We start from the raw sequence: 13,506 nt of genomic DNA, 5'->3' as shown, positions 1-13,506 counted from the left end.
TACCAGGAAGAAAGCTATTGAGTGATTTATCAAACAGCCAACCATTCAGTATAATATTAATCTATTGCTAAGAAACACATTAGGAATATAATAAAGAATTATGGAGGGGTGCCTGGGTGGCTCAGTTGGTTAAGCATCCGACTTCGGCTCAGGTCATGATCTCATGGGTCATGAGTCTGAGCCTGCATCAGGCTCTGTGCTGACAGCTCAGAGCCTGGAGCCTGCTTGGGATTTTGTATCTCCCTCTCTCTCTGTCCCTTTCCCACTCACACTCTGTCTCTGTCTCTCTCAAAAATAAATAAACATTAAAAAAATTAAAAAAAAAAAAAAAGAAATATGGAGGAAAATGACTTTGTGTTTATAGGCTTATAAAAAGTGGGAAAAAAGCCAAGATTTAAAAACCAAACGTACAACACTATAACAATGTAAAATTATATTTAAAATGCATATAAAAAACGATAAGCAAGTAATACACCAAAATCCTAATAGTGGATGTGACAAGAGAATGGGGTTTTGAGTGACTTTTTTTCTTTTCCATACTAAATATCACGTAGTCACATTACTTTTATAATTTTAAAGTTAATTTATTTTTAAATATGTTTAACTTGCTAAGACATATCTACTAAATAGGATTATTCAAATGATAATAAAAGTTAAACCACAAAAATACATTACTGAAGTGGGTAAAGTTCAAAACAGAAATTATGAACAATCAAATACTAGAGGCACCTGGGTGGCTCAGTTGGTTGAGTGTCCAACCTTTAATTTCGGCTCAGGTCATGGTCCCAGGGTTGTGGGATGCATCCCTATGTCAGGCTCCATGCTGGGCACCGGGCATGGAAGCTACTTGAGATTCTCTTTCCCTCTCCCTCTACCCCTCCCCTGTGCACGCTCGCTCTCTCTCTCTCTATCTCTCTCTAAAATAAAAGTTTTAAAAAATGTTGTTTTAATTTCAAATATTAGCACTCAAAATAAAAATATTACTTTTTTTAGTTTTTGCAAGTATTTTTGTTACTGAGGTACAGTTGACATACAACATTATGTTAGTTTCAGGTATCCAACAAGGGCTCAAAATTTGTCTGTATTGAGAAATGATCACCACAATAAGCCTAGTTAACATCCATTACCACACATGGTTAAAGAATTTTTTTTCTTGTGATGAAAAGTTTTAAGGCTTACTCTCTTAGCAACTTTCAAATATGCAACACAATAGCAATAACTCTAGTCACCATGCTGTACATTACATCGCCATCACTTATTTTTATTTTACAACTAGAATTGTATACCTTTTGACTCTTTTCATCCATTTTGCCCGTGCCTCACTCCTGCCTCTGGCAATCACCAATCTGTTCTCTGTGCCTTTGAGCTTGCTTTTGTGACCAATAATGACTCAAGTATCAAAACTTGTGAATTATTTACTTTTTAAACTAAGCTAGAAAGGATTCAAATTTATTACTCTAATGTCTTCTCATTTACCTGCATCAGAAAGCGGGGTGGGATTTCTGCTACACCACTGGGAACTGACCATAAGTCTGGGTTCCCCATGAATGTATGTTACACATGAAATCTTATCTGTCACATAAGTCACAGTGGAAAGAGTTCCAAACCAGAATTCTTTGAGGAGTGGCATCACTAGAGATACCTTCCACCTGGGAAGGGAGTAAGCAGCCTGCCTTTCTTCTTACTATGGCCAACAATTAAATTTTAAAAGCCACCTTTCTGCTTACAAAAAGCAAGGAGAGGGGGATAGAGGGACTCTAGAGGCAACCAGAGACTAGGAGAAGAACCATCTAAAAATCATTCCACTTCATCACAATGGAGACAGCTTCTTAGCAGACTGGAGGCTAAGAACTTCATTTAATGATTTTCTACTCAACAGTGCTAATAGGAAGTTTATTTTTTAAATAAATTTACTTGACTAAAAAAAATAGTCAATCTAAAAAATAATATTGACTATATCAAAACACAGAAGGTACTCAAAAATGAAAAAAATAATGAATAGGCTTATAGAATGATAGCAGTTGGGGAAATCCTGCTCTAAACACATGGGCTACCTGCCTTTTTTCCAACTGTGCCTGCTTTTTACTTCCTCTGTGTCATTTTATTTTTTCTTCAACCTGTAAAGTCATCTTCTCATCCTCCCTCCTAATCTCTGTCTAATGAAATGCTAGGACATAATCAAATGTCAACTTCTCTTCAAAATTACCCAAGACTCCTCACGCTCCCTTAGTCAGGCCATCACCTCTTATAGGTAGCCCAACTGTACCTTGTAGCTCTGCTATGAAGAAGCTCATCTCTCCAAGTAGATGGAATGTTCCCTGAGGGCAGAGAATGCACTGATTCATCTTTAGGCAACACAGAGAACATAACATTGTTTTCCACATATGTCAGACTATATAGAAAATGTCGGTTTAATTGAACTGAATTTCTAAACAATCTGTTCAGAAGATGCATCGAGGTCAGCAGTCATGATCTTGCATTCACCTACACGGAGGCCCCTTGGCACAAGAGAGAGGCTGACTAAGAAGGAAACTACCCCTCCTTTTTTGGCAGAAATGTCAATGTGTCATTTTAAACCAAAGTAATCTGAATTTTCTCTTAAATCATAAGGCATTTGTCCACACTAAATCCACAGGCCTCCTGTACCTCACTAATGTGGGAACTCAACATTTACTAAGAGCAGTTATAATGTCTGAAAAGCAGATCATTCATCGTGCCACTCCTAATTTAATAATTCAGAGCTATATCTTATTTCAGAAAGGATCCAATGAAACTTACATAAATATATATGCCACAACAAGATAAAATGACATATCTGAGAGGAGAAAGAAAAAAATAAAACAAAGGAAAACTGAATGTAGGAAAGATAAGCTGTCCTGGGAGTGAGGTTCATATGCCAAATTAATGTCTTCTATAAGATTCTGCATATTTGTTAGAGGCAGGTCAAAGGTTCATATCTAACATTTCTAGTAGCCAACAAACACAGGGAGAGCCAGTCACATGATTCAATACCCTTAAGATAAAAACAAAAAGCTGTCAGAGAACTGTCTTTCCCTTGGTCCTCATAATGCACAAACAAAGTCCTCAAGGACATATTTGCAGTTGATTTGTTGGAGAACTTTGGACAACCATTCCTCAAAACAACCCTCACAGGCAAACGACAGCACACAAGTCAATAAATGCAAATAATGGAAAAAACAACAATCAGGCCAAGGAAGGGGTCCAGGTACACAGCTCCCTGCAGGTCTAGATTTATTAGAAACAGATTTTATTCTATCTAGACTAACCTAAAATCCAGAGGCTTCATGCATTCGCTTATCTTTAAAATTATAAACAAAACCTGATGCATGTGTCCATTCTTCTTGGGGATATGTCTGTAGTTTTACAACATCCACAAAGCATAACTCAAGAAAAGTTAAGAACCATTGGTCTAAAGAACTAGACTATATATATCCTACAGGCAACCTTCTATAAGCAGTTTCTCCTCCTCACTTCTGAGAAGTGAGGAGCCTGAAGACTACCCCCCCAGAAAAGCATCTCAAGTACAGCTTCTCTGATGTGAAGTGTGGTGCTCTAAGCTTAACCACTGGCCAAGCTGTGTGTCAACTGTATGATACAATGATATACGACCTTTAACACAGTAATGATGGAACACATAACAATCTGTTTTTCCAGAGAGGTTTCAGCCATGAACAGCTGCCTCAAAGGATTGGTGCTATTTCTTCTGCATAATGTAAAAAGTAAAACAAGTCAACAAAAAAAAACAAAAACAAAAACACAAACAAAAACACCTTTTGCCTATAGATAAAAAATGCAGATAAGCACACACATACACACACACACACACACACACACACACACACAAAATTTTTTCTTGATAAACATTATTTTTTTAATTTTAAAAATAACCTTTCCATATCAGGGGCACCTGGGTGGTTCAGTCAGTTAAGTGTCCAACTCTTGGTTTTGGGTCAGGTCATGATCTCACAGTTCATGAGATCAAGTCCCGCATCTGGCTCTGAGCTGACAGCACAATGGAGCCTGCTTGGAATTCTCTCTCTCCTCTCTTTGCCCCTCCCCCCTTGTGCTCCCCCCAACCCTTAAAATAAACGAGCTTTAAAAAAAATCTATAAAAATAACCTTTCCACATCAGTTGGTATAAGTTGAGCTATTTTTTTACCTTTTCAATGTTTTAATCTTTGTAAATGTTTTGTTATACAGAAAAACAATCACTGCCATAGCTTTAGACACACACACACACACACACACACACACACACACACACACACTCAGAACCAACCATCCACCCACAGTATCATGGTTAGAATGTTTCAAGGGCACAATGGCATCAAGTGAGGAAGCTGGCCTGTATGACCACTGAGACAGGCTCTCTAAGATGTCATCCATGTAGAAGTCATAGCTCTCCAGAGTCTGGTCCTCAGCATAAGTCCAGAGATATATCTTTGTCAAAAATACACAATTGAGTAGACTCCAGAGAACCAACGCATGCTAAGAGGCTGAAGTGCAAATCAGAATACCAACTTACTAGTTAATCACAGAGAATATTCCTTTTCACTAATCAGAAAATTTGCCCTGGAAACCTGGATGCTGCTTTCCCAATGCTAATATACCTGAAATCCTGAATTAATAACCAGTTTACCACAAGTTAGAACAAAGAGAGAGTTTGGGGGATACCTAATAAATTATCCATATCTAACATATGCCTTTCTAGTGATCAAAATTGTGGCTTTCATATGAAGACTCTCTCTTCCTAAGATATTGTTGCCCTAACAATGCAGACTTCTTGGTCTCTAAGCTTTCTTTTTCCACATCATTTTCTCCATTCAGTATTTCTCTAGACAGGGTATAATACAACTGATGGAGTTCTACCTTACATGCATTATTATCCCTATTTTTCAGACTAAAAATTCCCAGATAAAGTTGACTAAGCAACTTGTCCATGATCACAGCCAGTATAAGGCAGAGCAGAGATTCAAAGCAAGATCTCAAACCAAAGCCTGTGCTTTTAACTTAAAGTAAATAATGCCTTCAAAGTGTCTTTCCCTGGGCCTCCCACCTCCCAGTCTGATTTAAATGCTTTTCCTCAGTGTTCCCATAATACCCTAAGCATGCTCCAACTGTAATTTTTGGTTACAGATCTATCTCTCTACACTGAAACTTTGTGAGGATAGGAATCATGTCTCATTCACCTTTGTATCCCTAGTGTGCTATCTATCTAGGCAAATATGCAAACTAATTTGTCCAGCAGTTTAATATAAAAATCACCAAAATGAAGGCCTTGAACTTGCCTTACAAAGGTCACATCTTAAGCCCATCAACAAACATCTCATCTAAAAAATGGGATGAAATGTACATATACAAGGTGACTTAGGTCTTTTCTATGAAATTTAAAAAGCAGTATCATCACAGATGGGCCCTCATTTTTTATAGCCCATCTTATTAGTTTGAATTATTAGAAATAAAATTAAAGTCCTCATTTATCTTCTCACACAACATATATAAATAATAGGGAGTTCAGAAAAATCTTCCTCTTTTCTGAAAGGAGACAACTATCATCTATACCAAAATCAAACAGTGGCACCCTCCTCTGGTGAATGTTAAAGGAGCTAAACAACACAAAAGATGACAATTAGATGGGACTTTTCCTTGAATGAAAAAAAAAGCAAGAGAGAAATCACCTAATATTATTTGTTATTATCACATTCCAACAACTAAATAACTACCTTTTATATCACTTTTCTTATTTTGCCCTAAAACGAAGTCAAAATGAATGAACTGGCTACATACTATAAGAGGTTATAGATAGAATGATTACTCTGTTTTTAAGGAGAGTACCTATACATGTAAAATGCTTCTATTTAAATAAAAACATTTATCATGTCCCTTTTCTGGATGATACGTTTACCAGAAGATAGTACTGGAAAATTTTCAACCTGAAATCTGTTTAGGTCTGCGATTTTCAGATTTTAGAATATCAACTTAACAGAAAATTTTAAATACTCATTCACTTGCACGTGCAGGATCAAAACATGCCAATACAGCACACCCAGGCAAGCACAACCCAAAGTTTCACAACACTAATATTACATCCAGAACTTTAAATTAAAAATAAAACTGTGCTTTCTAAGACCAGAAGCAGATTATCAGCTGCCAATTTTAATTTAAAAATATATAATAAATATAAGCTTTATTAAATGATTTACAATGGTCTAGGCATATACAATGAAAACATAGGCATTCTGATCGAACCAAGAAAACAATTCAGTCATTATATTGGCAACATTATCATTCAGGTATGTGTCTTCCCAGGCACACAGCACCTGTTCCCTCAATTAATTTCATATTTTTCACCTATTATGTGACCAAGGGGAATAGAACCCCACACTACACGAGAAGCTACAAAATTACAACCAGTAAGAATCCTTCATTTTGAAAGACAGAACATAGAGCTAGGGTGGATGGAAAATAGCAAAATCTGATCTCAGTTCTACCAAAGAAATTTTCCCACTAAGTTTGTCTTTCCTGGCAAAGTTGGTTTAAGGCAGATGGGTACACTATCTCGGAAAGATTAACAGAGTGTGGTGGGTGAAATGACTTTGTATCAAAGACAGAATGCAAATTAGATAACCAATTGAGCAAAACAAAGGCCAAAACACAAGCAATTCGTGAAACAGAATGACATCCAGACTTCCCCTACAGCTCACAAGAGACCAGAAGGACCAAGAAGAGAGTTGGAGGGAAAGTTGGATGCCATCACAGAGCACGGGAGGTGGGGTGAGGTGTTAATGAAATAAGGGTGGCGATGGGGACTGGGGGAATATGAGTAAGAAAGTATGCTGCAAAAAAATTAAAAACTACAGCACTGAAACTCTTACAAACTGCCAATTGAGAGAGATGGTGTGGCTGGCCTGGTGCGCTTGAGAGAACGGCGCTGGAGCCACATTTGCCACTCACTTCCCCTGAGCAGATGCCGGAGGACCAGAGCCAACCCTCGCCCGCCCGACCTCCAGGAAATATGAGCCCCGGCGCGCAATCAAGGTGCCGCAGAAATGCGGCAGAGGGACCTGAACCGGCCTCCAACATCATCTCTTGCTCCCAGATGAACACCAAATAAAGGAGTTTAGAAGGAGGGAGACGTCTGCGCGCCCACGCTGACCAGGACTCAGGGGCGAGATCTGGGCAGCCACCGCCTCTGCAGGCATTGCCACCTCTGCAAAGGCCAGAGGCATCTCGGTCCCGCGCCACGATCCAGCTAAAAGCAGACGACCAGCGAGGCGCTGCTGTCAACTGACTGGCCCGATTGCACTTGCAAAGTTAATGGGAGTTGGGAAGAAGCGCAGAGGTGCCCCTCGGGTTCCTCCTCTAGGAGAATGCAATGGGAAGGAGTCACAGCTTCCTTCATCTTCACTGAGCCCTCACTGACTCGGCTCTCAGATTTGGTCTCTTTTCCCTAAGAGAATCAAAGATATTTTCTTCCTTCTTTATGCCTAAGCTTGGCCTCAAACCCTAGAACAGGGGCGCTGAGGCCCTGGGCCAAAGTTCCCTGTAGAAACCATAAACTCTCCCCCCCAAAACTAGCACAGTCATTTGCTGGGTTCTGATCCTGGGAAACCTCATAAATTATGAGGCACAAAATAGGTTATGGGTGACCCTCCGTCCCCCAAATTGGCTACTGAATCCCAAGAGGTCTGGAGCCAGCACTATTTTTTAGCAACTTGAGCCACATTTGGATCTAATGTCTTTGTCCAGCCCGGCACCAGGTCATCACCACGCCCCTCGCACCCAGTTCTTACCCTGCTACGCACACATCCTGTTTACACACACTCACTCAAACAAAACCCCAGAGAACTCCTACCTCGCCCCCATGTCCGTCAAAGATCCCGAAGATGGACGGGTGCGTCTTGTTGGCTAGGTCCGTAAGAACTTCGAATCGGTCCTCCATGTGGTCTCTCCGGCCCTGGATGGAATACACGGCCACGTTGTGGCTCTTAAACTCCCAGGTCTTGGAAAACTCGGCCTCCAGCACGTCGAGCCCCCCGAGCCGATCATTCTGCATGATCTCCGCCACCTTGCCCTTCACCATCTTCACCGCGTCCCGGCTGGACTTGACGATGGTCTTCACCTCGTCCGTGTGGAAGAAGTAACTCCACAGTGCCAAGCTGATGCACAGCAGGAAGAGCGTCTCGGGTCTCAGCAAGAAGTAGCGCATGATGCGACCCAGCAGAGACAGCAAAGTCATTGTATCCTCTATCATTTATTATCGCTACAGCCCCAACCACCAGCAGCGACGCGCGCCCCGAAGGCTCGCCGGGTCCCGGAGCACTGCGGGGACAGCCCGCGGGGAGGGAGGCGGAGCAGCAGCCGGGGGTGGGGGGAGAAGGCTCGCGGAGCCGGGCAGGAGGCTGACGAGCTGGCTGCTCCCAGCCCGCACGGCGAACAGAGGCAGTTTCCCTTTTGTCTCCCGGCCTCGGCGGCACGGAGGCCCGCGCCTTGCGCACCGGCGCCTGTGCCCGCGGACCGCGCCGCCTCCCTTCCCGCGCCCCTTTGTGAGGCGGCGGCCGAGACGGCAGCGGTGGGAGCAAAGCAGCAGCTGGTGCCCGGGCTGGGCTAGAGAAATCAAGTTAAAGTTGCGCCGGGCGAGTCCACCGCGGTGGGCGGGAGAATTCGGGGGCGCTGGCGCCCGCGCGGCCTCTCCGCGGGTGCCCCCTCGCCGCTCTGAGGAGCGGATCAGCAGCAGGTGAGGCGCGGGGCACGAGAGCCCAGCGGGCAAGGGATGCACGTCCCCTCAGTCGCCGCGACAGGGGAGCGTAGAGCCGGCCGAGCGCTCCGATTCCTTCAGACACCCCGGGGAGCCCCAGAGAATAAAAGTTTTGCGGAAGCCTGGGCAGAGGCGGGGGTACGCTGAGCCGGGCAACGCAGCACAATCCGCGCTGAGCCGCAGGCGGCCGGCGGGCTCTGCCTGCCTCTCCCCAGAACCTCCCTTCTCCGCTCGGCACCACTCGGCTCCGCTCGCGCGCTCCCTCCTCTGGCCCCGACTCGCGCTCGCCCCGCCCCTCGCGCTCTCGCCCCGCCCCGTCCCGCCCCTGGAGCTGGGACTCCAGGCCTGTGGTGCTCGCGCGGAGCTGTCAAAGGCTGAGGAAGCTCCGCCGCGACTGGCGCGCTTGCAGCTCCGGGCGGTTCAGGCGAACCGAGGGGGAGAAGAGGGGCGCGTCCACTGCCCAACTCGAGTAGCTGTTCTTTCCGCCTTCCTGTGCGGGCTCCCAGGACAAAATAATACTGATTCGGGGAGTCTGAACGTTGGTTTTCTCGGGAGCTACTGTCACCGGCTGGAAAGCAGAGTGCCGCACGTGAGCGTTCCCCCCTCCGGCAGGCAGCACGGTAGTGTGGTCCCCGCCTCGCCAGGCATAAGGCAAGCGAGAAGGGACGCACTTCTCCAGGCTCGCAAAGCGGGGTGGAGAAGATCCGACCATTGGGTTCTGTGACAGAGGCCTGCCCGGATCTCACGAGAGGCAGAGAGCGAGCCTGAGGCCTACAAGCCTCCTCAAGATGGGAAAAGACCCTCCCGAGAACAGCGGGATGTGAGGACTCGGAGACACATGGAAGTGCGCTCTGAGGGTAACCTCGGGAGGGGCGAGGATGGGCTGGCGTCCCTGAGGACTGCGGCCGCCCCTGAAGCAGAGCACGTAACCGCGAAGGCCTTCCGTGGTCGCAACCCTTCCGCTGAGAGACACGAAGCCTACTAGTGGAGCCCCGGGGCGCTTCTGACCCCGCCGCGGGGCGAGGGCTGTGACTCGGCTGTTGGGAGTTTCAGGATCCCTTTGAAGCTCCAAACTTGAGACTTCCTACCACCTCCTCAACTATCGCGGGAGAAAGTGAAGTTAGGGCGGGAGTCTTTCGATGAGCAGAAGTGAAGGGTCGCACGGGCTTCCAGAAGCCGTCAAGGATAACTTTGAAATATGGGCAAGTGTCGATAGCTTTGAAGATTTGGGGGGGGGGGGGGGGGAGGAATCTATGTACAAATACAGCTTAAAACACAGAAAGAAGTGAGCTTTAAAGGAAAATATTGACTCTCACTACCCCTGTCCAGGAAGAAAAGTGCTGATCTGCAGCTTCCAGTCCGCTAAACCGGAGAGTAGAGGCTGCCTGATCCAAGCCCAGCCAGTGTTGGTCTCCCCAAGCATTCCTACCTTGGTACGATCTCAACTACGGTTTTTAAAAAACAAAAAATAAAAAGGAAAAAAATACTGAGAGGAAATACACCAAATTTTTCATTGTGGTTAACTACAGTAGTAGGTTATATGTGATTTTCATGTTCTGCTTTGGACTTTTGTCTGCTTTCTACAACTTTTCCAAAATATTTACAAAAGTATAGATTGCCATCATAACCAGAAAAAAAAAACTTTGACATTTAAATGGCATATACAATATATTGTCAATTATATAAACATGCAGAGAAAAGGAAGGAAATATGAAGAACTGTTAACTATGTTATTCTTGACAACTAAGATATGGTCCCCTGTTCTGCTTTGAGCTTTTTTGATATATTCCACCTGATAAACAATTTTGAAATAAATTAAGTCACTGTGTTCAAAAGTCATAAGTCATGAGGTTCCAAAATGAGATCATGAATTCAAAAGTCTTTAGGAACTATAAAGCAAAAGTTATACATTAGTGTTGTCATGAAGACATGAGTTTACAATATTTCTTACTGTAAATTAGCAAATGAGTTTTGGGAGCATTATCAGTTTCTCAGTACATGAATCTTTCTCTAATAGCAAAGGCAACTTCCAGATAAACTGATCAAGATTCTGGAACTACAAGTCGAACTAGTCCCTGGAGCAGAAGTAAAATTCCAAACCTACGGTCCCATCCAGCCTGTCCACAAAATTACTATATTGATGATAGCAGCAGATACTCATGAGAGGTATGACTTGTGTTTCCTCCATACCTAAATAAAAAAGAGAAAGGACCATTCTGGTTTCTCTGGAGATTAAATAGCAAAAGGAGGGCTTGATTTGATTAATAAATCTAGATATACTATGGATTTTGTAGTGATATGCTTTGACATTTATATCTAAGTAGTTCATTTTTGCGAAAAATCAACAAAATGGTTTTTCAAGCAGACCCTATAGGCATTTTCTTTTTTCTATTAAGCAATTCATATTGTTTACATAATAACTTTTAAAGGCCTAAAAAGGCATTTTGTTATAGTTGACTATGAATTTTAATATATTTGAGAAAAAGGCTTTCCTCTAGTGACTAACTTTTACATATTCTTTGAAACTATAAAGATTTTTCACATATACCAATTTATTCCATTCTCATAATAATCCTATGAGGCAGATAAAGGAGCTATTATATGTTTATAAATAGAAGGTAGATGAGGTACAAAGATGTTAAGGAATACCACAATTCATTGTAGGAAGTTGGAAAATCAAACTCAGTTCTTCTGACCACCAATTCAATACTCTCACATCCATTGATTGTCCAGTGATACTGCAATGATTAGTCTAATTTTTATGCTTCTCTAGTAACATTTCAGTGGTTCTTTGTTAGAGAGATCTCAAAAAGAATACACAGGTTCTTATTCCACAATTCTGATTTTAGCCTTTGATTTCAGCCTTGTCAGCACTGCACTGTAAGTATTCACCTCATTCACTAAGAATATGTGCTGGGCAGAGTACAAGTACAAGTAAACTGTCCTTCATCTCTATGTAAAAGTCTGAAAGATTTACTGCTAAGGTAAAATATCTGAAGAAAAGAATACCATAGAATATGCCTTATGAAAATAATTTGCCATTACGCTCCCTATATGCTTTTTTTTAGTTTTGCTTGGTTTTAAGCCTTTTATAAAAAGAGTTATCTTACTGTGTGTTGTCCTCTGATCATTTAATCTCTAAATGATTAACCATGATCATGAACTATTAACCCATATTTAATGTTCAGTGCTTCTTATAAAACTTTCTTAGATGCAAAATTTAATCTTCAGTTTTAAATGCACTTTAAGAAGAAATAAATCTGTTTTAGTAGTATAGCTAAGAAAAAAAATTCATCCTTTTAAGTAAGCACAATATATCAATCTGGACTTGTAATTTTAATATCTCAATTGTTATGTCAAATGGAGAACTAATCTGACAGACACCAATCATGTTAGGGTGTAATACGATTTTATTTCACTGGACTCCAAAAACACAAGGTCCTTTTCTATAACCCAAGTTTTTATATTCATTACAGGGATATATAAAGGATACTTATTTTCTGGGGCACCTGAGTAGCTCAGTTGTTGAGTGTCTGACTTCAGTTCAGGTCATAATCTCACAGTTCGTGTGTTCAAGCCCCACAAGGGCTCTGTGCTAATAGCTCAGAGCCTGGAACCGGCTTTGGATTCTGTGTCTCCCTCTCTCTCTCTCTCTCTGCCCCTCCCCTACTCATGCTCTGTGTCTCTCTCAAAAATAAATAAACACTGAAAAATTTTTTTAAAAAGATACCAGTTTTCTGAATAAGATGTTTCTATCATTACACCAAGTCTGTGCACATAAACCATACTACTCCTAAGAATCCTTCATCTAATTTTCCTAGGCTTCTCTACAATAATCTTCAAACAAGCTTCCTAAATTATAAAGTTAATCTGAAGCATTACCTAAAATTGTTATCCTAATTAACCCACATCAACATTCTAGCTAATTTATAATATGAAACATTATGAATAGTTGGATAATCTTGCCTAAAACCCCTAAATAACTTCTCAGCACTCTTAGAATAAAGGCACAAGTCAGGGTGCCTGGGTGGCTCAATCAGTTTGGCATCCAACTCTTAGTTTTGGCTTGAGTCATGATTTCCTATTTCATGAAATGGAGCCACACACCAGGCTCTGTGTTGACAGCTCAGAATCTGCTTGGGATTCCCTCTCGTTCCAACCCTCCCCTGCTTGCTTTCTCTGTCTATCTCTCTAAAAGAAGGAAAGAAAAGAAAGAGAGAGAGAGAGAGAGAGAGAGAAAAAGAGAAAGAAAGAAAAAGAAAGAAAGAAAAAAACAACCCACAAATCTTAGCTATGGCCTTCCTGTCCTTCTCGGTCTATGCCATGGCACCTACTCCCTCAGCCCATCCACTTCAGCCCCATTTGACTTCTTTCAGTTCCTGCAAAGTGTCAAGCTCCCTTTTGACTCAGGACCTTTGTTCAAGCAGTTCCATTTAGCTGGAATGCTCACCTTTCCCAAACCTGTTCTTCCATCCACACTTCCTGGTTAACTACAATCCCTCGAATCTCAGTTCATGTATCATTCTCTCAAGAGCCCTTTCTGACTCAACAGTCCAAGTGTGGTCCCTCTTGCTCTCTCTCATGGCAAACTGTACTTCAGAGTGCTCATCAAAGTTGTACATATATATTTTGTGGGGTTTTTTTTAAGTTCATGTCTGCTCCCCACCCCCAGCCCCCACTCTCACTATAGTTTATATGTTCCTTTTTATTTTACTCTCCAGTATAAC

General features: G+C 42.4%; 1 protein-coding gene across 2 annotated transcripts in view; it reads right to left on the bottom strand.

Annotated features, from left to right (window-relative positions):
* The window catches only part of PPM1L (protein phosphatase, Mg2+/Mn2+ dependent 1L), a 293,098-nt gene extending 284,323 nt beyond the window's left edge, over positions 1-8,775 (bottom strand). Inside the window, exon 1 of one of the 2 annotated variants that reach the window (XM_058730381.1) lies at positions 7,877-8,775. In XM_058730381.1, coding sequence (XP_058586364.1) covers positions 7,877-8,275 — 399 coding nt within the window. In that variant the 5' untranslated portion in view covers positions 8,276-8,775. Of the gene's footprint in view, positions 1-1,476; positions 1,875-7,876 lie in introns of those variants that run through there. The other variant, XM_058730383.1, reaches the window with a different exon arrangement.
* Between the last annotated feature and the right edge of the window lie 4,731 nt (positions 8,776-13,506).

Source organism: Neofelis nebulosa, chromosome 5 (genome assembly GCF_028018385.1).
Source record: "Neofelis nebulosa isolate mNeoNeb1 chromosome 5, mNeoNeb1.pri, whole genome shotgun sequence".
In the NCBI taxonomy this organism is placed as follows: Eukaryota; Metazoa; Chordata; class Mammalia; order Carnivora; family Felidae; genus Neofelis; species Neofelis nebulosa.
This window is presented reverse-complemented; position numbering and strand designations above follow the sequence as displayed.